This window comes from Danio aesculapii, chromosome 2 (genome assembly GCF_903798145.1).
Source record: "Danio aesculapii chromosome 2, fDanAes4.1, whole genome shotgun sequence".
NCBI lineage: Eukaryota > Metazoa > Chordata > Actinopteri > Cypriniformes > Danionidae > Danio > Danio aesculapii.
This window is the reverse complement of record NC_079436.1, coordinates 37,473,878-37,498,207: the sequence shown is the minus strand read 5'-3', so window position 1 is coordinate 37,498,207 and position 24,330 is coordinate 37,473,878. Positions and strand designations below refer to the sequence as shown.

General features: G+C 34.7%; 1 protein-coding gene across 4 annotated transcripts in view; it reads left to right on the top strand.

Moving 5' to 3' along the window:
* The first annotated feature begins 4,116 nt into the window (after window positions 1–4,116).
* Window positions 4,117–24,330, top strand: part of myo9b (myosin IXb) — a 57,924-nt gene continuing 37,710 nt past the window's right edge. For 3 of the 4 annotated variants that reach the window (XM_056478633.1, XM_056478626.1, XM_056478619.1), the window contains exons 1-9: window positions 4,118–4,401; window positions 5,215–6,108; window positions 18,156–18,250; window positions 19,489–19,551; window positions 19,662–19,761; window positions 20,236–20,336; window positions 21,197–21,320; window positions 23,117–23,206; window positions 23,331–23,447. In XM_056478633.1, coding sequence (XP_056334608.1) covers window positions 5,275–6,108; window positions 18,156–18,250; window positions 19,489–19,551; window positions 19,662–19,761; window positions 20,236–20,336; window positions 21,197–21,320; window positions 23,117–23,206; window positions 23,331–23,447 — 1,524 coding nt within the window. In that variant the 5' untranslated portion in view covers window positions 4,118–4,401; window positions 5,215–5,274. Of the gene's footprint in view, window positions 4,402–5,214; window positions 6,109–18,155; window positions 18,251–19,488; window positions 19,552–19,661; window positions 19,762–20,235; window positions 20,337–21,196; window positions 21,321–23,116; window positions 23,207–23,330; window positions 23,448–24,330 lie in introns of all 4 variants that reach the window. The other variant, XM_056478640.1, reaches the window with a different exon arrangement.

Sequence of the window (24,330 nt, the reverse complement as noted above, 5' to 3'; positions counted from 1 at the left end):
AGAGGTCTTCATAATTTGTAAAGAGCAAAGTATATTTTAAGTCATTAAAAAGTGCTATAAATTGACATACTGGTGAAAAGCAGTGAATAAACGTTTTAAACATCCCACTCTCAAAAATGATTTGTGTTGCTTGGTTAAACTATTTATTTATTTATTATTCTTGAAAAATATTTATTTATTGAGTTTTTGCATTTACAATTTAAAGCAGTACATTACCCCTCCCCTAAAATAAACAAATTTTTTAAAATATGTATCGTTCCAGACTTTCTGAGTTAACAGCGAGGAAACAATGTACCCTATTTGTTCAGTCCATATGTTATCATTTAACATGACAGGCTTGGCTACATCTAAAAGAAGGACTATACAAAAGAGGTGCATCTTAATACAAAAAAAAAAAAAAAAAAAAAACACAGGTCATATCATCTTGAAACACAAAACCTTCCAGATATATCAAAGTTAACAGTGAGGGAATACATTATGTCATATTCTTTGTCAATATGTTATCATTTGACATGAAACATCCAAAGAGTACAAAATAGAAATATAAGAGTAATTGTATTTTTTTTGGGGGGGGGGGCATCTTAATTGTTTTATATTCTATCCTCTTGAATTTTCAAAAACAAGTTTTAGTCAAAAAAAAGTTTGAAAAAAAAAAAAGTTTCAAGTTAACCTAATGGATTTAGGACTACCTTAAGGAATTCTGTGGAATTCAGAATTTATAAAGTGTATGTCTGACCTCCTGGTCATGTAAATTATTGTTCTGCATCATCAAGCACGGTTATCTCAAGTATGGGTTAGGAGATGTCACACTAAACATTCAAAAAGAGGTTTACACAGAGATGGTAGGATATGTTTTCTTTTTATTCTTTAATTTACATTAATATTATACTTATTCTTATATTATTTACGAATTTTGTATTTATTGATTGATTGAGGGCAGCACAGTGGCTCAGTGGTTAGCACTGTCACCTCACAGCAAGACAGGCTGGTTCGAGCATTGGCTGGCTCAGCATTTCTGTGTGGATTTTGCATGTTCTCCCCTTGTTCGTGTGGGGTTTCCTCCAGGTGCTCCGGTTTCCCCCACAGTCCAAAGAAATGCACTATAAATGAATTGGGTAAACTAAATTGACTGTAGTGTACGAGTGTGTGTGTGTGTGAATGAGTGTGTATGGGCGTTTCCCAGTACTGGGTTGCGGGTGGAAGGGCATCCGCTATATAAGATATATGCTGGAATAGTTGGTGGTTTATTCAGCTGTGGTGACCCCTTATAAATAAGGGGCTAAGCCAAAGAAAAATTATTGATTGATTGATTGAGTACTTTATATTAAGAACATTAAACGTAATCAGAATGTTGTAATTTGGGAGCCAAATTAAAGAGAGATTTGTCAAGATAAAAGCAATTTATTGGCTAATCCATACATAACATTGATAATAAACTTCACATTTGCAATTATACCAAAATAATTTATTTTAATTATGCCTAAACTGAAAATAAAGTTGTTGATTCATTCCTCTGTGGTGACCCCTGATGAATAAAGGGACTAAGCTGAAAAGAAAATGAATGAATGAATGAAAATAAAGTTATGAAAATATCTCAGCTAGCAGAATACAATTCCAAGCACCTAAACAGTATACGCGTGGCTTTTAGGTTTTTTTGGTTTATGAGTGGCTTGTTTTGCTAAAGCTGTAGATGATGATGATTATGATGCAGTGGTTTCCATCGTCATGTTATTATGTTCAGCCAGCAGAAACTGCAAATCAGATTAAACTCCAGCAGGCCCCACCACTGTCACAGACTAAATAAATGTCTCTAGAGCAAAGGGATAACAGTGAAAAGAGGTGATGTACATCCATTTCTACAAATGTGTTCACTAAATGATTGTGTGAGGTTGTGTGTGTTAAATGTCGATCACATTCCAAACATCTTTAACCTGAAATATGAGCACTGGTCAAAAGCACGTTCGAGAAATGATCAATTAAATCGCTTGTATTTATTTTCTGTTGCTAGGATGCAGAGGATGTTACCGTGGAGACCAGATGTTTGTTTCTGCTGTAATGTGGTTAGATGCAAGTGTGATTCGGTGCACATGTCTGCTCACTGAGAACGGAAACCGTGATTCCTCTCTCTTCTAACTGCTCCCTCACTCTCAAACAGTTACCAGAAAAGAAGTGAAAGAAAATATATGGAGGGAAGATAAAAGATAATGAGAAAGGATGAGTGTGGTTAATAAGATAAAAATAAAATGTCGTTCACACTTCTTTCCGTTATGAGGATTGGATTTCCTGCAATGTAAATAGTGATGAGTCAGTACAAGGTTACCATGACATCTCTTGCCTGATGTTGCATGCAGTGGAACAAACTCTGAGTTGCAGGGTAGGCTTAAAGCTGACATAACCAAACAAATACATCCTAATTTGGATTAGATATACAGTGCTTGATATAAACGTTCTCTGTTAAATCAGAGTTTGATCCAGAGTTTGTGATTATTTATCTTAAATGTGACACATGCAGCATTCATGAGGAAGCCAGCCCAATTAATTGGATTCAGATCTGGTCACTGTGGAGGCCATTTGAGTACAGTGAACTCATTGTCATGTTCAAGAAACCAGTCTGAGATGATTCGCCCTTTTTGACATGGCGTAGTATCCTGATAAAAGTAGCCATCAGAAGATGGGTGGTCATAAAGGAATGGTCATGGTCAGAAATGATGCCCAGTTAGGCTGTGACATTGACACGATTGGTACTAATGGGTCCAAAGTGTGCCAAGCAAATATCCCCCTCACCATTATACTACCACCACCAGCCTGAACCGTTAATACTAGGCAGGATGGTTCCATGCTTTCATGTTGTTGTCTCCAAATTCTGACACTACCATCCGAATGTCGCAGCAGAAATCGAGACTCATAAGACCAGGCAAAGTTTATGAAATACACAAATCAGCCCATCTGGTATTAACAACCATGCCACGTTCAAAGTCACTTAAATCCCCTTACTTTTCCATTCTGATGCTCGGTTTGAACTGCAGCAGATCATCTTGACCATGTCTACATGTCTAAATGCATTGAGTTGGTGCTGTGTGATCGGCTGATTCGAAATTTGCGTTAATGAGCAGTTGGATAGGTGTACCTAATAAAGTGGCCGGTGAGTGTATATTAGTTACTTGAAGCAATTATTACCTAATAAATATAATAACTATATTAATAAGTAATACCAGTAATATAATAAATCAGCAGCAGCAAAGGGTGGACAATTTGGTTAAACATTTTTTTGCTTTCATTTGGATAGAGAAATACATAGGAACGTAGTGAATGGCTTAATTTCATCAAACATATGTCATTTTGCTCTCCACATTCTTAAGCCAAAAAGTTTTCCTCAGTCTAAACATTAACTGGGTAAAAATGGTTTTGTGCTCCCGGCCTCTGGTAATGGTAAACTCCAAGTGTCACTGTCATCCTCAATTATTTTTTAAGATTTTTAATTAAAATCAGAAAACAAAATGCACATTAGAAAATGCCATTCATAGTGTTTACTTACAATCATTTATTTCTCAAACTATAGTTACTACAGTTGATCAAACAAAATCATTACTTGACAGAAGATGACTACTGACAACTGACAAGCATGTTTTTATATGATATAATTTTTAAAAAAGTAACGCATTAAAAACCATTCACACACACACACAAGCTGTACAATTATTTAAAAAATTAGCTTTTATAGCTTTTTATGTAATTTTCTAAATATCTTGGTATTGAGGAGGTCCTACTGACCTTACAGAAGAGATTTGTGTTGTATGACGCCATCTAGTGGTGATGACAAAACATCCACTGTGGAGTAACAGGTTACTAATATAACCTTTTCATTTTTAAACGCAAAAACACATTTTACTGTCATACTTATATTTTTACAATGCTTTTTGATGGAAGCGGTCCGGGGAGGGAGTAAAGGTTAAACCTTGTGTAACACTGAAACCGAAAATCTCGTAACACTGGTTTGCTCAGGTGTTCAGTTCTGTCAGCGTAAACCTGCAATGGCAGAGTGAATTCGGGCGAGGGCGGCGTGTCATCACACTCTCATCAAATCTGCAATTAGTACACACTGCGATGTCAGGAAGTAACAAGCCGTCCGTGTCGTCAACATTCAGGAGGCGAAAAATAAGCCTTCCTTATTTCTCGATCAAGATTTCACCGAGCTAGTCGCGTATGTTTCTACCTGCCTTTTAATGGTATTTACCTGTGCCGTGTATGTGACTTAATCGTCCGGTGTTACACAGGATTGCAGGTGGACTGCTTTTACAAGTAGTTGAAGAGCTGGAAGTTTTGTCTGGAAAGCGCTGCTGGATTTTTTCCCATGTTGGAAATGATTCCGTTCTGGAAAACAACGAGGTTGTTTTGAAAAAGGTACATGTGGTGTTATTTGTTTTTGTTATATGCTTGTTTTTAATTGCTAATCCGTCTAACAGTCAACTATAGTCTGATTTTCTGAAGTGAAAGTTGATAGTTTGTCACGGTTGTAAAAAGGCGTCAAGACTTGTGTCGTGTTTGTTGAATAACCTGCTAACGTTAGAAGCGTTTTTATTATTCGAGCATGGTTATATTTTATTATATGAAAAGACATAACTGGTTTGATGGTGTATTTCTCTTTATATCAAAGATATTTTAAGATGTTTCATCTAAAAATGAGTTCTGTCATCATATACCCTTGACTTATTCCAAACCAGTTTGTGTTTATTTGTTTTGTTGACACAAAAGAAGATAATTTGAAGAATGTTGTAAACCCTGTATCCTTTGAGTTGCATAGTAAATATAATTTTCATATTGGGGTTAACTATATTTTTAGAATAAAGGAAGACTTATAAATTACCTACATTTATAGTTTACATGTTCACAGTAAGAACATTCATTTAAAAACACTTGGGAAAATAGTAAATAAATACATTATTAATTAACAAATACAAAACAATCATTAAATAAACTGCAGTACTTGACACTGATTGATTTTAAAAAAAACTATTATGATTTTAAAAATCTATTATCTTAGTTTAACTGGTGAAACTTTTAAAGAAAATATAAACTAGATCCATGAAGTTAATGCTAATTTTTTAACCTGCGACAGTTCTCACATTAGGCAAGTGTGTACTTGTATACCCCGGTGGTCTGACTGCTGTTTCACACTCAAACCTACATTCTTTCTTCTCTTTCTTTCTTCTCCAGATCCTTATCATGCTGTACTGTGCGGTGTGCTGTACTGATGCATGTCTGTGTGTTTAAAGAATGAATGTCATGAACGGAAAGGCGACAATCTGCCAGGATGAAACGGTCTGCGCTCTGCAAATTTACCCCAGGTTGTCCGCCAAACCTGGGCAAGACTGCATCCTCAGGGTTCCGAAAGAGGCCACAGCCGCCACCGTCATCAAGACGGCTCTCACTACGCTTGGCTTGGACACATCTAAACCTCACGTCCTTGTGGAGGTCCAAGAGTACGGCGGAGAAGAATGGGTCCTACAAGCCTGCGATCTCCCCGTTCAAAGAGTCCTTCTCTGGCCTAGAAAGGCTCAAGACAGACATCCTCAAAGTGATGGATACTACTTTGCCCTTCAAGAGGGAAGCTATGACAGATCCTTGCATTATGACATGTCATCTGTCCGACGAGAGAAAGTAGCTCAGGGACTTGTAACTCGGGGTTTCGTCTCACAGCAGCCTCAGGAGTATGACGATTTATGCAACCTCCCTGAACTAACAGAGGAGAGCATCTTGGGAACTCTACGGCATCGCTTCCACAAGCAGAAGATCTACACGTTTGCGAGCAACATCCTCATCGCCGTTAATCCCTTCAAGTTTCTCCCCATCTACAATCCCAGATACGTCAAGATGTATGAGAACCACACGCTGGGCAAGCTAGAACCTCACGTCTTCGCTATCGCAGACGCTGCCTTCCACGCGATGCTGAACAAACGGGTCAACCAGTGCATCGTCATCTCCGGGGAGAGCGGTTCTGGTAAAACACAGAGCACCAACTTTCTTATCCACTGCCTGACCGCCCTCAGCCAGAAGGGATATACTAGTGGCGTGGAGCGAACCATCCTGGGGGCAGGCCCTGTGCTTGAGGTGAGTTTGAGGTTTGGCACTTTTTATTGTATGCTTTGAAGTGTGATGGCAATCTAGTTGGAAAATTAAACCAAGTAGAGATATAATATAGGAAGCTGTGTTTATGTCCATAATAGCTATAAGTGGCGTTAAACAGGGTCCAGCGATGACGTTTCTTTAGCTATAGGATTTCTTTAGTTTAAATGATAGGCTAGAAGACCATGATTGTGAAACTATTGTCTTGTACCAGGGGCGGATTTAGTGATTTGGGGGAGGGGCCTAAGCAACTCCAGCCATGGGGCCCCATGTCCTGAAATGCACCCTTTCTACTCTTATTTAATTTGTATTTATTTTACTGTTTTTTTAAATATATCTTTCAATCTTCTGTTCTACGTTTTATCTTAATGTAAGATTTACATTTTAAATAATTAGATTTCCTAAAATAAATTTACAACTAAAAATAATAAATATATATTGTTTATGAATTTGAATGTTGGATTGCTCCATGATTGTGTGCTCCAGGATCAATAATATTGAATTACGTAATAATTTTATTTTTTGACTCTCATTATACAAAATATGGTAGACACCAATGTTATATATAGATTATAGGTATAATTTATATTTCTAGATATTTATTGGGGGCCCCCAGATGTTCTTGGGTCCTAAGCAGCCGCTAACCTTGTTAATTAGTTAAATCCACCCCTGTCTTGTACTCGGACTCAAATAGCATCCTTTGTCATGCTAATGCTCATTTGGGATACCTCTTTAAATCCTTATTTTCAGTATCTTAATGTTGTTTGTGTATTATTTATGAAGTGTTATGCTACTTATCTAGTTTTACATTAGTGGAAAAAGGTGTTTGCCACCTTACCTATTTCTTTTTTTGCATGTTTTCACACTTTATTTTAGGTCATCAAGCACATTTCAATATTAGTCAAAGATAACACAAGTAAATACATCTGTGTAGTTTGTTTTTTCTTATGTTTACTTGTGTTATCTTTGATGGATTTTTAAATGTGCTTGATGATCTGAAACATTAAAGTGAGACAAACATGCAAAAAAGATAAGGAGGCGAACACTTTTTTTTTATTACCTTTTTGCTTTTTAAATTTTATTTATTTTTATTTATTAATTCATTCGATCATCTTCCTTCGGCTTTAGTCCCTTTATTAATCATTTTATTAGTTGCCACAGCGCATTGAACCGCCAACTTATCCAGCATATGTTTTATGCAGTGCATGCCCTTCCAGCTGCAACCCATCACTGGGAAACACCCATACACACATTTACACACACTCACTCACTACGGTCAATTTAGTTTATTTAATTCACCTATAGCAGATGTCTTTGGACTGTGGGGGAAACCGGAGCACTCGGAGGAAACCCACATGAACACTGAGAACATGTAAACTCCACACAGATATGCCATCTGACCCACCTGGGACTCGAACCAGCAACCTTCTTGCTGTGAGGCTATGGTGCTAACCACTGAGTCACCATGTCACCGTTTTAATTTATATTCGGTTTATTTTTCGCATTTAATTTTTTATTTGTAAGTTTACAATTTGAAATTATGCATCCAGTGTATATTTTCTATTTTGAGTTGTTTAAAGCCTATATGAGTTTCTTTGTTCTGTTAAACACAAAAGAATATATTTTAAAAATTGCTGGTTGCTTGCACCCATTGACTTTCATAATATCTTCTTTTGTGTTCAACAGAAGAAAGAAACTCATAAAGGTTTAAAACCACAGGAGGTAAAGGATATGGCTATACTCAGATTCAAGAAAGTGCTGGAAGTATTCCTCAGAGATTGTTATTCCTAGTGATTCTAATTGTAGATTAACATATTTTTTTTACATTTTACTGTCAACTAAAATAAAATTTTTAAAAATACAATTTATTTTAATGCTTATTTTTAGACACGGATTAGACATTTTGGCATGATTGAAAGACAACAGCAACTCAAAAAACATTAATTTACCCAAAGGCCTGCAGAAGAGCGTCTCTGAATGCACAACACAATAAATCTTGAATCAGATTGATTACAGAAGGCCACACTGATGCCAGTCCTGTCAGCTAAATCCAGAAAACTTAGCTGGGTAAACCTATATTGGTCACCAAAATAAAACCAAATAGGAGGGCTGCTATTGTCTGGTATGATGAGTCTCAATGTCTGCTGTGATGTTTACATGCTAAGGTCAGAATTTGGTGTGTACAACATATGAAAGTATAGATCCATCCTGCCTTGTATCAGCGGTTGAGGTTAGTGATGGTGGTCTAATGAGTGGAGGGATATTTAAGGGCATATTTTAGGCCCCTTTTTTCCTTCTGAGATAACGCAATTGCTTTAGATTTATCCTCATCCACAACATACACATCCATGGTGTCAATCTGTCATTCCACATCACAATGACAGCTGGTGACTGTAGAGGTCTTTTGAGAATAGTGAACTCACGGTTCATATAGCAATTTGAGTTCATTGTGGTGATAAAGGGATGTACATGGTCAACAAAAATATTCTGGTGGTCTTTGGCTTTTAAACAATTCTCAAAAGGAACAAAGGGGCCTAAAACGTGTCACAAAAATTACCCCACCCATTAAACCACCATCACTAACCTCAACCGCTGATACAAGGCAGGATGGATCTATGCGTTTATATGTTATACACACCAAATTCTGACCATTTAAACATCACAGCAAAAATTCTGACTTATACCAAACAACCACAACCTTCCTATATGGTCTAATTTCGGTGATCCATATGAATTGACCCAGCTAAGTTTTCTGTTGTTAACTGACTGGAGTGGCACCAGTTGCAAGGCCTTATGTAGTCCATCTGATTCAAAGTTCATTGTGTTGTGCATTCAGAGATGCTCTTCTGCAGGCCTCTGGTTAAATGAATGGTTATTTAAGTTGCTGTTGCCTTCTATCACTTCAGACCAGTTAACACATTGTTGCAAAAACTTTTATTGTCAGTAGTGTGTCTAAAGAGGAGTTGTTATTTTAGTTGACAGTAAAAAAAAATACTGTTACTCTTTAATCTACCATTAGACTATCAAAGTTAAACATAAAAATAAACACCTAAAGAAATATGGGTCTAGATCCACATTTTAGTTTTGTAGTTTGTACTCTATATTCAGGGCTGTGTAATATAATGATTAGAGGTGTGAACCTACACTGGGCTCACAGTTTGGTTCGGTTACGATTATCATGTCATCGATTCGGTTTAATTTGATATCTCGGTGCATCACGGTGCATTGACGATGCTTTCCATACACAATTTTATATTTTACTTAGCAACATAATAATTCTTGTATTAAAAAATATAATTTTTAAATACATGTTATATGTATTTGTAATACAATATTGTCCTTTAATACAAGCAGTCAGATATATGTACTGTAACTTTGATTTTACCTTCTCAAAGAAAACACTCTGCATCAAACAAAACTCAAGGACATGCACAAACAATGCATTTATAGCATATAGACAAACATAAACATTATCCCCTTGCTTTTTGAGCATTGTTGAGCGATTTGTTAAACACATGATTGGTCATGCGCTCAACAGAAAGTGCTGCGATTGGCTCTAATGCGCTGGTCACCGATAAGTGACACTGATAAACGGCCACAGCGTTTACAGCTGATAATATTAATTACATCGCAGCGGTAATCCGCTTGCGAAAAATACACACGGCCCCGTTTACTAATACATCTTAGTTTTAAAATGGCATTTTAGAACGAAAACAATCCACATCCACACTGGCGTTTCACCTAGCATTTCAGAATAGCCCTCAGTCCACACTATACTGCCGAAAACTTACATCACATGACCACACAAACAAACACACACACGATGCCAAATTGGTCGACATCGGCCAACCCTATCTCGTCCGAAAGACAAAAAGCTGATCCATGATTGAAGCGGTGAAAACTCGCTCTGCAGACACATGCTTGCTCTGTAAGTGAAACTCTGAGTGAGTGAGTGAAACTGTGACCTTTCATTTTCTCCACAGCAATGAAATAGGGGCTCCTGGTGTAACTTCAATGTCAGTGAATGACTGTCTAGTAAACAAACACGTGCAGTGAATTGTGCACAGTTTCTGCGTTTTATTTACTCTCCCTCGCCTCCTTCGCCATAGTATTCTACCGCTATATAGTACATAGACACCCCTAGTAATGATATAAATCATATGGACAAAATAAAGTCTATTTTTCCTATTATGCTCTTATATTATGCTCTATTTCCTGGTGTTACAAAACACACTGTTTATGGTAATACTACTTCATAATTTAAATGAGCACAAAATTACACGCCATTATAGAGAAAGCTGACAGAAACATGAATAACAGCATTGTGAGAGTGCATTGTTTACATTGTGCATTTTATTTAGTGATATTTTTTATTTTTATGTTGAGGCTGTAATTGTTAGTTTTTGAAAAGTGTTTCATTTTTATTAATATTTATTTTATATTTCTACATTTTTAAACAAAGTTTGCAGTGAAGTTCTAATTTAATAAAGTGAGAAATATGATCACATATGAATGAGGGCATTTCAATTTAAAATGTAATAAAGAAAAAGTCCTTTACATATGATGATATATATATATTGTTATTGGTATATGACGTGACTTGTATCGTGACATGAGATTTTGTCATAACACCCAGCCCTATCTGTATCATAATTATTTTATCGGGTTTTCACCTTTAATGAACAGGACAGTAGAGTATTGACAGGAAAGTATGGGGAGCAGAGAGAGGGAAAGATCGGCATAGGACCGCGAGGCGGAAGTGGAACTTGGGTCGTCGTGAGCACCGGAGTGCATGTGTCAATGCACTAACCACCACCTATATCTCTTCTTTAACTGTATTTCTTATTTGTTGTGTTGCTTCGTTCAGTAAAATCTGTATTTCTTGATATACTGATAAAGAGTCAAGTTCGGGCGGAAATGATGACCTCTGTGCAGGAAGTAGCTTGTCCTCTTATCATGTTCTTGCATGCTTTTAGCTCTTCATGTTGACTTTTATCAGTGCAAGGTTACTGTCCTTAAATCAAGTGCATCAAATTATGTGAAAGTGGGTTCCTCTTTCCTTTCTTAAACATGGTCAAATAAGGATCTAGAAACCATTTGGTCTTGTCACATGGCCAGGGCACTTTTTACACTGCTTCCTTCTACAGTCCAAATAGACCTCCAAAAGGCTCTATAAATTCTGAAACTAAAACTAAAGTCATAGTTTAAAGGTTTCAACACACTCTCGATCATTTTTGGTGTTTCCATTGTTAATGCAGAAACAATGAGTTGAGTGACTAATTCAATGCTCTCTTAGGAATAAGAGTTTTTTCACTGTGTAGTCCGTTTCCTAAACTTCCTGTTCAGAATTCTATAGTATGAAGTGCTACAAAAGTGCAGATGAAATTCTACTGAAGGAATTAGCTCATAATTTATTGGGTTTCCTTACTTTGGTCTGAAGTCCTGCCCCTTCTAAACTGAGCTGTCAGTCAGTGTTTGTCATGCACAGGCCTACTGGGAATCCCAATCTGATCCTAAACAGGTTGAACAAGTTCTCTGTTTTCTTAAACGCATTCTTTTATCAGAACGGCCAGCCCCTCTCAGTATTACTTACAAAAAACGCACATGACAAAGCGTAACTTGCGTCGTCCGTTTGATATAAATAGACTTTCTCACAGAGTTGCATTGCTGAACGATTATGAGCTTACAGTTGAAGTCATAATTATTAGCCCCCCGTTGAATTTTTTTTTTTCTCTTTTAAATATTTCATATTTTAAATCTAAAGCAAGGACATTTTCACAGTATGTTCTATAATATTTTTTTTATTCTGGAGAAAATCTCATTCGTTTTATTTCGGCTGAAATAAAAGCAGTTTTTAATTTTTGTGTGGTGCCATCAGCAAACAATTAGGCCAACATGAGAAACTTGCTTGATTGGATGACTGTGGGAGAGGAGTTACTTCTGAAGCAGGATTCCTCGTGAGCATACCTCGAGAAGTATACAGTATACAAAAGTAACAGCTAAATATACTATGGTAATTACTATTAGTCACGATAGTTATTATGATACTAACGTACATTATTTAGTGTAATTCATTATTGAAGAGTTGTAAATATATATACAAAATAATGCTTGTTCCTAAATTTTTCTCTTTGCTATAAATTACTATAGTATTTTAAATATGTAACACCTGGTTTTATTGGATTTTTTGTTTTTGCTGTTATATATTATAGTTTGTTTCTGTTTGGTACAGCATAATAATTGCAGTAAATAATCGAACTGAACAATTATACCTCTTATGTTTCTTTGACAGATTTATTAATCACTAAGATGATTGACTTGGATTTAAGTTGCTTCGATTTAAAATCGAAAATTACAAAAATAGCTTGGGTGTAGCTAAGCTACTTTTGCCAAGTAGCTTTTAACTTAGCTTGCTAAATTTCCCATAGGGTAGCTTTTAGTGTAGTTAAGCTACATTTTAAGTAGAGTAGCTAATACAGTAGCTTAGCTCACTACATTTTTCAAGTAGCTTGCCCAACACTGCTTGTTAAGCTGTTAAATTGACCTTTTAGCTGAATACTAGTATCTTGATAAATATCTAGTAAAATATTATTTACTGTCATCATGGCAAAAATAAAAGAAATTGGTTATTAGAAATTACTTATTAAAACCTATGTTTAGAAATGTGTTGATAAAATCTTCTGTCCTTTAAACAGAAATTGGGGAAAAAATAAACAGGGGGGCTAATAATTCAGGGGGGCTAATGATTCTGACCTCAACTGTATACTGAGCATGGGACTTTTAAAATGTGATACATGTTAATTACTGTGTTGACACACACTCCTTGAAAGTACTTACTAGTACTTGAATTTCAGAGACATGGATTCAAGGCCTGAAAAGTACTTAAACAAGAACAAATAAAAATTTCAATTTAATTCAAGCACTTTCAAGGACCTGTGTTTGTTTTATTTCAACAATTGTACTCAATTGTCAAAAACGAAACAAAAAAAACTGAAAAATTCTTCAATTATAAATCCTAAATCTAAATCTTGTACAATAACATGGACAATTGAATATTAGCAGTATTGAATAGTGGTGTAATGGATCACAAATCTCAAGGTTCAGATCACGTTATGGTTTTTAGTTGCGTATTGGACCATTTTTTTGGATCAGCCAAAAAGGGGAAGAGACAAATGTAATTTGCTTTCCATTTATTAGAAAAACCGTACTGCAAGACACTTTTGGTTTTCATAAACAAAACCTGTAATTTCATTAAAAATAAAATGAAGAAATAATCAGCTGAATAAAAATAAATTGTAATATTCAGTACTGTGAAAAATTGATTTACTACTACTGTTGCTGATGATGCTAAATGCAAAAATCTAACATAATTTGTACAACCCATATTTATTTTAGTCCCAATAAATGATTCAGTTACTCACTCATAAAACTTAGTTTCATTGCAAGATGTGTCATTTCGAATAATTATTCAGTGGCATATTTTTGATGACTGATTGTTGCCACCTATTAGTTAACTATTGTAATTGTTGCCTACAACTTTCATTTTTAGTATCAAGTTAAATGCGTATGATGGTGATTTTAATCTTTACTATAAGCATCAGTGGTTTCATCTAAATTATAAACTATAATCCCAGTACTTCTGTGTTATTTGACTGTTTGTAACTTCTCAAAAGACTAAAAACTCAATCTTTTTCTTGATTTTTGCGTTTTTCAAACACAGATTTGAATGCAGTTATTCGAAGGATTAATAAACATATGGAAATCACCATTCATAATTTAGGTTGTGTTGTTGTCAAGATCTCAATCCTTTAATGATTAATCGTGCAGCTCACGCTGAATGAATTAATGCAGGCTAAACAAATTGTGACAGAAAACACCTTTAATAACCTAAGACACCCACCAAATCACAACTTCTTCCGTCATCATTGTATTTTACAGGAAAGCCTAAATGCTTTCATACATGTGATTTGAATGACACAAGAGGCGATCTCTCTCTGTGATCTACCGGTAAAAAAAAAATTATCAATCCGCGGGCCACATGTGTTCTGAACCGTTGGTTATGATCCGTACGAATCACAGATCAACCGTGATCCGTTACACCCCAAGTATTGAATTTAACATATTTTAATAAAGTTTTTTTTTTGAATATGACATTTTAAAACGATGTAATTTTTTTAAAATTACCCTCTAATTTTTTTAATGTAAATATTAAGTGTAAGTGAAATGTTAAGTACAGTAAGGACTTTTATGGTGCTATACATATGCTGGGGAATGAATTATAAAGGTGCTTTATTTAAAATGAATGGTGGTTTAAAAGGTCATTGAAAGTCCTTAAATCTGAGAAATCGTGGATATCATACTCCTAGTAAATTATAAGTAAAACATGCGCTTGAAGCGAATCATCAAAGTCCCATTGTTTCCAGATTAATAGTACCTTAAAACTTAACCATTCAAAAATGTATTAATGATTATATTAATCCAACAACGATTCATTGAACTGATTGAAAGTCCCAGTAGTTATTTTTTCAGCAATTTATCAAAGATATTTAGCAACAGAGCTGTTTTCAGCATTGATAATAATACAAAATATTTCAAGCATTAAATCTGCCTATTAGACCCCATTTTTGAAGGATCATGTGACACTGGATGTAATATTTGAACATTTGCTTCATATTACTGGGCTTTAGGTTTGCTGTTTTGTTTTTTCAAAAGGAAAAGATCTCTGTCTCATTTTAGACCTTTGTGTATTGTGTTCATGTGGTCTCCTCTAACAATATGTGCATTGTTTGTCTAGTAGTTTTATTTTAACATGGTCATGTTGTTTATATATTATGCATCGCCACTGGAGACTCAATAGTTGTGTTTTATGTTTTGGTTCCAGACAGCTTATCTTGTGAAGAGAATAATGGAACTGTATAGTTTTACTTTACTGTATAGAGTCATGTTTGACATCCTTTACTGGCCAATTCAGGCATTATTACAGATTCTAAAACTCTAAATGCTATAAAGTAGACAGGTTAGCAGTGTTTTATTTACACTTTTTAATAAAATAAGATGTTTCTTAAAGTAGAAAAAAAACTCATTGTAAGCCTTAAAGGGCACCTATTATGCAAAAATCACTTATAAAAGGTGTTTAAACACAGTTGTGTGGCAACAGTCTGCAAATATAACCTGCTACTTATAGTAAAAAATATATTTGTTTCCTTTTTTATAATCACCCTTGATAAAAACAGTCTGCAGAAATGCTTTAATTGACATTCTGCCTTTTGTACGTGTCATCAGAGGGGGAAAGCTCCGCCCATTAGTGACAATCTCTCTCTCATAGGATGCTAGTCTTGTTTGAATCTGCCGCTATGCTGACACATAGGCATTTGTAGCTCCGCCCTCTTTTGAAAAAGAGCCAAACACTCACTCATTTGTATTTCAAATGACAGTCACCAAAATGGCACTGTTAGCCTCAAAGCCTAAAGAGGGCTGTTTCAAAGAGTTATAAAACATTATTTGTGTGGTATTTTGAGCTGATACTTAACAAACACACTCTTGGGACATCAGAGACTTATTTTACATATTGTAAAAAGAGGCAAAATAAGTCCTGCTTTAAAATGAAAGCAGTACTGTTTTCACTGCTCATATTGATGATTAATACAAACATGCAATTTTAGGTCTTAAACTTTGGTGGCACATTTGTATCTTACGATTAGTCCTAAATCATGTCTTACTTTGTGGAGAGATGTGTATTTGTTTTTCGAAGCAAAATTTTTGTTGACGGGCAAAAATCCATAAACTGAAGAAGGAAACCAAATTTGCCATATGAACTTGAGTAATGCAGAGCCTCTTTTGACCACTGTAGCATTTATTTTGATATGCCATCTACAGGATTCTTGTTTTAATAGAAAAAATGTTGAAAATCTAATTGTTAGTAAAAAAAACTGAACAGATGTTTTTAGGAAACAGAAATGGGCCTGAAAACTGGGTCATGTCATCTTGAGAGAAAAATTGGTTGCACTTGCACTACATTTTTACTCTCACTTTTGCTGAACTTTGACATTTGATTGAGAATCTATTGTTGTGGTTTAGTGTCGTTTCATTTGATACGCCCTTTTCACACATGATCCAATTGCCGTCCATGGGCAGCCTAACAACAATGCCCACTGCTCTGGGTGTGTGTGTGTTCACTGCTGTGTGTGTATGCACTTGAATGGGTTAAATGCAGAGAACCAATTCCGAATATGGACACCATACTTGGCCACATGTCACAACGTTCACTTTTTCACTTTCAGTACATATGCGGTTTAGAAGCATCACAGGCTAATTGTGCTTTTCTATGACGTGTTTGGATTGTGCTACTGATCTGTGGCTCAATACCTCAAAAACATCTACTAGTTCTCTACAGTTATACTGTATTTATATAGACAATAAATAAATAGCAATGTTTTATTATTCTGTGCATTTTACTTCTATGTATTTATTTATCAAGCTGTTCAAACAAGTTGCAAAACCTTATTATTGTCATGAAAATAGATGATTACTTTGTGCTAATGCTTCTCATGCTACCTTATAAATGATTTCCTAGATCTGCCCATTTATAGTCCTGAGAGTTGTCATTGTTTTGTTATAGCATCTGACGTGTGTGGTTGTGACCTTTGCTCGTTTTCTTCTTCAGTGTGGGAGGTTAAAAAAGAGACCTGTGGGAAAAGCACACCTAGTAGCTTTTTAAGGTGTTCAGCAGTGTTTGGTCTGAATTAGACCTTGTTGTTGAACCTTTAACTTAAAACTTTTCTGTTTCACCTGTAGAAGTCCTGGGCGTTGGCTTTATCAGAATACCAGAGCGAGTCTGCGTAAGCCAACATGCCAAGACAGGCTCTGTCAGGCTATCTGATAAAAACTCTACTTCTGACAAGTGTAACAGAGTTTTCTATCTATTCAAGTGTTTCATGACGTCCTTTCCTCAGTATTTCTCTCTGAAATTTCCTTTATGGAAACTGTTTGTTTAAAAACAAGTTTACAACAGGATAAAGTCCAGTGTGATGGTAGTGGTAAGGATCATGCTAAATGCATGCACATATTGAAGATCAATAGGGAGCAGTTTGTAAGCATGCTGTTACATGTTACATATGTTAAAGTCCTTCCACAGTAGTTTTAGTTTTGAAAAATAAGTAAATATGTGACTTTTTATTTCATCCATAGCTGTTTAAAGCAAAAATTTCAATATTTCTCAAAACCTGTTGTTTTTGTAAAGAGAAGTTTAGTAAATTATGACATTTACTACATAATTAAAATGAACTGAAACACAATTCTTGAGATTTCATTGGGACAACTTAATTTTTTATGTTCAATCCACATAAATTTGTTAAAAGTGTTAAGTTAACGTAATCAATTTGTGTTGGGACAACATAAATTAATTGTGTGGAACCCTGCATTTTTTACAGTGTACTACAACGTAACATTCAAGCCAAATCTAATTCTTTAATAATGTATTTATAGACCATGACAGACACTGCTTGCAGCATCTTTTCTTTGTTATGACAAAGGTTTCCAGTGAGTGTCATGTCTTTTAATTGACATGAATGAATAAATGATTTAGTGAGATTAGTTTTTAGTTGTTACTGGAATTGCATAAAGTATTTTAAAATGGTTAAATCTACTCTTATATCAGGATTAACCACATCAACACACAAGTCAAACCGAAGGCCAAGGCTGCTCGAGCTATGTTCATTTGTTTGTGGTGCCTGTGGGTGAGATAAAAGGCCCACGCGTTTTTATTTCCAGACTGTATTTTTGTCCTTTGACAAACTGGTTACCGTAGTATGAACAACCAATAGTAATGCTTGTCTAATGACAATAATGCTGTAATCATGTGTAGTTTCTGTGTTTGACTAGTTTTAAAGTCTAGTTAAAATGTGTTTATTAGGTTATGGGTGTCTTTTATCTAACATAAGAGTTGTCTATCAGCATTCACAAACCATATCAGTGTATTTTTTAGTTTGTGATCTCAAAAACAGCTTATCTGATTCATTCTTTGCTTTCTTCAGGCATTTGGGAATGCTAAAACAGCATACAACAACAACTCAAGTCGCTTTGGAAAGTTCATTCAAGTGAATTATCTGGAAAGTGGCGTTGTGAGAGGGTGAGTCATCTGTCCTTCTGCACAATACACGTCACACACCAAACTCCCACAGCTGCTCTTCACTCGCATAAGAGATTTGACACCAGTGCATTTAATCTTTATACTGGAACTACCAGAAATATGACTACTAGTATGGCCATTCTGAACATTCATATAAGATGTCATATTGGCATATTTACATTCAAAGTTTCTATTGAGATATTATAGTTGAGCTTTTAATGTTTTCGTCATATTTTATGAAGTCATTACCCCAAAAATAAGATCTTTTTGATAATACATCCTATAAATAAGTATGAGTTTTTAAACCACTCACGAAGGTGCGCACCTCACTTTGTCGATCAAGTAGGAGAGCAAGTTTTTTTCACCATGCTGATTGAATATGATGTGAATATGAAGACATGTCTGAAGTACAGTTATGTTTTCTCAGTCAGGAAGGGATGTTTTTGTTAGCAGGAAGTTGCTAGGCAACAGAGACGGACAAATTGAAGGGCAAATGACTAATGGACCCTTTTCACAAGACTCTTATGACATGTTTAATAATCATCAGCATCTTGAATCTTTGAAAGTTTTTAATATATAGTTTTATTTAAATTTGTGAACATTTTTATGTATTCAAGTATGTATTTTATCGTCCTTGCATCAAATTACCACTTGTGCAAGGTGTTTCTAATGCAGCGTCCATGAACAGGAGAGTAAATTCGATGTTGGTCTTTCTTCTGGCTGCCATTATCAATCTGACACTTTTTTTTCTGAAAGTCTTGATAACACCATTGTGGAGCTTTTCATTTATTATTTCATCAAATATGTTTTTTGTTGTACTCTTCCATTCACTGTGACTTCCGCTACTGAGAAAACTGGAAATGTGAAAAGGGTCCATTAGTGTCCACTGAAATGCATGCTGTCACTAACTGCTTTGGTAATTCAAGGTAGAAACACTAAGAAATCTTGTATGTTTAGTAATTTTACTAAAATAATAATGTTAAAAAGAAACATATTTAGGACATGTCTGGGTATTATGGTTTTGTCGAATAAAAAATGGTCAAAATCACCTCCTCTGTGGTTCTAGTATTAAAAGCATAATCATTTTTTCATTCATTTAGAACAAAATGTTGAGTTGTGGCACTCATACAGTTAATTCAAATACATCAGACATTTTCTGCTCCCATTCACTGAAAAATTTGCTGATGTTGCTGGCGTTGATCTGAAATTCCTAATACTGTTTTTGTTCAATGTTTCAGGGCTGTTGTTGAGAAGTATCTACTAGAGAAATGCCGTCTAGTGTCCAGAGGAAAAACTGAAAGGTACAACGTTTGTAAAGCCATTATATCCATTTGAACTCCTTGGTCTCACAGGTGGATTTAAAAATATCACTCAACGCAAATTCCTTTTCTTTCTGTTATCTGATCTACAGGAATTATCATGTTTTTTATTATCTTTTGATTGGGGCCTCAGAAGAGGAGAGAGATGAGTTTAAGCTCCTGCAGCCTGAAGACTATCACTACCTCAAAGAGGTAACATTCATCACAATGAATCCCTGGTAGAGCCCTGATAAATCTGTTTTTGGTTTGAATAGTGTTCCTGATTCTTTCAGTTGTCTTTAGGGCAACAGAAAGATTTAATTTGAGAGCATCAAATTGGACAATACTGCTTAAAGGGATAGTTCACTCAAAACTTATGTCTCTCATCATTTACTCATCCTCCACTTGTTTCAAACCTGATAGACAGTTATGTTTCTGTTGAAGACAAATGAGGGTATTTTAAAGGTTGTAAGAAACCAGTAACCATCATCATGTCTATCTTGTTGAAGTCAATGGTTGAACTTTCTTCAAAATATCTTCTTTTCAACAGAAAAAAGAATCTAATAATCTTATAATATTTTACCGTATGTCAATAATTGGCTTATTTGTATTGCTTTTAGGGTTATTTTCAAAATATCACAGCTAAGCTCTTTCATGAATTATTTGTTTTTCAACTAAACCTCACAGGAAATGCCAATTACAGAGGATCAAGCTGAAATGACACATGAATTCCGGAGACTTCATCAGGCCATGGAGATGGTTGGTTTTCTGCCTCCAACCAAAAAGCAGTAAGTTTAGTTTTTGGTTTTTATTTTTACCCTTCAGTCTGCACCTTAAACCATTACTTATTAGAAGTCTTTACATATTATGTATAACTATGTCTTTAACTTTTAATTACCGGTCAAAAGTTTGGGGTCAGTTTATATATATATATATATATATATATATATATATATATATATATATATATATATATATATAAAACCTTTTTACACAATTAAGAATCTTTTATTCAAAGGAAAGGTTACATTATATTGAAGTTTAAATGTTCTTCGTGGATCCATCAGTGGATATATACAGAACCTTTATTTTAAGATTGCATTGATATTAGCTCAAGCCTCAATTTAGGATCACGTGTAATCTTTAATGTTATTTAACCATCCTAAATTCATTACATTTACACTGAAAGAACTTTAACAATTGCCCATAAATTAAAGATGTCTAGAAATACAGAATAACTTTGGTGCAAATACTATTATGATGTTCAATTAGGATTTTCTTGAAGGGGTGAAGTCACTGAAAAATTACCAGCTGTATGCATGACTAACAAATGAAGAATTCTGGTCTGGTACAAGTCTGTGCTTGTCATTTAGCGGGGAAATACATCAGGAAAAGCTGTGCTATTTTGGTCATGAGTGTGATCATTATAAGCTGCCTTCCAAAGAACTTTTCACCATTAAATGTAACTGTTATATAATACTGGTAACAAACAGCTTATTACTTAGAAATGTATTTGGAATATTAACTTATTCCATTGTTCAAAATGCAAGATTTGCATTGTTGTTGTAACATGCTTTTTATACGTGAATTTTACGAGGCACTTTGCAAAGAAAAAGTGTTTGTAATGTGGTTTGCCTGTCTTTTTCAGGATATTCTCTGTGCTCTCTGCCATTCTGTACCTGGGAAATGTGACGTACAAGCCAAAAGATGTTGGCGAAGGGCTTAAAGTTGGGCCTGATCATGTCCTTTCAGCTCTCTCTGACCTTCTCAAGGTATCACAAGCTACTTTAATGTTTAATATAAATTCACAATAGTAGGGCATATTTGTCTCTTTGGTTCCACTTTTTCCGTTAAACATGGCACACCACAATAATAGCTTCAAATAACGTAATGGTAAACTATAAAATCACTCCACCCAATGGTTTGGAAATATGATATAGCGACATATTAATGAACCAGGTCACTACCACAATACTGTATTGACTTCATTATATATTTAAACTCTTAATATGTGGTGATGTTGTAATCAACGGATGCTGTACAACCACATAAGAATTATTTAAAAGTTATCTTTCAAATCGAAATCAATGTGTGCAAGCGGATGGCTTTGTTTCTAGTCCATTGAAATAATATTGATCAAAATGTCAAAAATGCAAACTTTCATTACTACACTGATAATACAGTTATTTACACAGCTGCATCTACACCCAATCTGGCCCTTTCCTAGTTACAGACCACTTTTAATGTAGTTAATGTAGTGAAACTGGTTTTAAATGCTGATAAAATAAAACGTATGTTGTTTTCAAAGTCAAAACAAATTCATCAAAATTTCAGTTCTTGGAATTTTAATTGATGATGCCCTTTCTTTTGGCCCTCATGTTCAGCAATTAATGAAAAAAAACATATGAGATCCAAGTATTTTAGTTGTAATTTCGATTTCTATTCCACTTTTAGCATTGATTTCCTTTTGTAGGGTTGGTTGGCTTTCAGATTTTCCAAAAGGGGTGTAACGTTTACATGATTCGTGGTTCAAAACAACACAGTGGTGTGATGTCATGGTTCATTAAATTTTCAAAACAGCAAAGAGAAAGTCATTTCCTCCTACAGTTTTTGCAAAAATGTAACTAAGGTCAATAAACATGATCTTTAGTTTCCTTTGAACAATGGCGGAGCTATTTACCTGTCTTCTGGGGTGTCTTAGCAGCATATAAAACAGCTACTTATTAAAAAATGAAGCATAAGATTTTAGTAGTTGTACTAGTAAACAAATGCAAAGAAAATAACAGTTTTTTTTGTATGGAAATCAGTGCATTTTTACTCAGTGTCCACATTTTCTGTAGACAACACAAAGTCTGACATTCCTGAAGGGAAATACAAAAATTAAGTTTAATATGAGATTTGGATATTGCATGAGACTAACAGGGAACCATCATATTAGTTATATTGCTGTTTATTTGTTGCTTTGATCTGTGAAAATGATTAAATGTAAAGTAAATATTGAGCTGTAATATAAAGCATTACACTAGGCATGGGACACCGTTTTTAAGGTATACTGCGGTTTGGATAAGTCAAGGTTTTAAATCCGCCAACATTTTCTGTAATACTGTTATTAAGGTATGTGTAAGATTTTTTTATTTGCATTTTTTTGTTGTTTTTTTGGACAACAGTTTCTCCAGCAGAAAAAATATCCAAAGATGCCATTTTAAATTGCAAAGAAGTCTGTGTTATTGAAATTATTGAAGACAGCAGAAGTCAATTATTCTTTTGAATTATTTAGCCTGACATGTTCACTGTTCCAAACTATTGTAAATCTTTTAAAAAGTAATATACATTTTTCTAAGGGGAAAAAAGTTTTTGTTTTTTACCCAGACAGTTAAAAACAATATATTTTAGAGTAGTGAGCACAATACCGTGATACCGTGATATTTTTATCCAAGGTTATCATACTCTTAGAATCTTATACTGGCTCATGCCTACATTACACATTGAAAGTTTCATGTCTTCAGATGTTTGAATGCCATCTTAATTACTATAAAATATGTCTTACATCATTGCTATTCAATTCCAGGTTAAAGTGGAGCTGCTTGTTGAAGCACTGACTACAAGAAAAGCAATGACTGCTAATGACAAGCTGATTCTGCCTTACAGCCTCAATGAGGTGACGTATGATGTAATAGTGATGCATGTAACCTAAAACGTAAAAGTGATGACATTTTCTGCTATGTACTGATCATTTATTAATTCAGTCATGTGTTAGTATATATAAATAACTCTGTCTTTAGGCTATTACTGCCAGAGACTCTATGGCCAAGTCTTTGTACAGTGCCCTGTTTGACTGGATCGTCCTGCGAATCAATCATGCTCTACTCAACAAGAGAGATTTGGAGGACTCTGTACCGGTACATAATTACACAATATATTAGGCTTATGACAGTGTCAGTTTTATTATTATTTTATTTTTTATTTCAAATTTTTTGGGATTAATTGTTGAAGCTTGTATCATGTATCATGGTATTAACAAATATAATTAGGGCTTGACTTTAACTTTTTTGATCACCAGCCACTGTGGCTAGTAGTTTTCCAACATCACTAGCCATCGCCTTCTACACTATTTCATATATGCATAAATTTGATTTCGGCAAGCTAAAATACTTGATTTAGAAGTTATGCTTATTCATTTCACTTTTTGTGTGTTATGTATGACCTTGCTCAATGAGCATGAGCAAATGGATTGTGGCTTCATAGTGTTGTACTGCAATTAGTTTTTATTTTACTTGACTTTGCAGGGTTCAACACTAAGTATTTGCCTAATTATTCTCTAGCCACACCAAAAAAAGTACATAGTAGCCTAGCTAAGATATTAAAATAATGTGTCAAAACAAGTTAAATATAGCTGTGTAAATGCACTTTTTATTCAACAATACTTTTCTTTAAAAAAATTGACATTTGAAAAAATAATTACTGACATGTATCTAAAACTGTTTAGTTAACTATACATAAATGGAGACTTAATCTCATATTAAAGCAATGTTATTGTAAAGGATGATAATTAAAACATTAACAAAAATAACTGTAATCAAAAGAAAGCAGGTGAAAAACATACCATGTGCGGTAATGAAAGGATGATCATGTGCACACCGTTAACGTTAGGCCCATTTATAATCTGTTCAAAGAAAGGATAAAGTGAAAGCAGCAGGACTATGGGTGCGTGAGCATCTCTTTTTGACCCGTCTAGTTCAAATAGAACTAGTCACACTAGTTGTGTTTCCAGGCACGGATGGT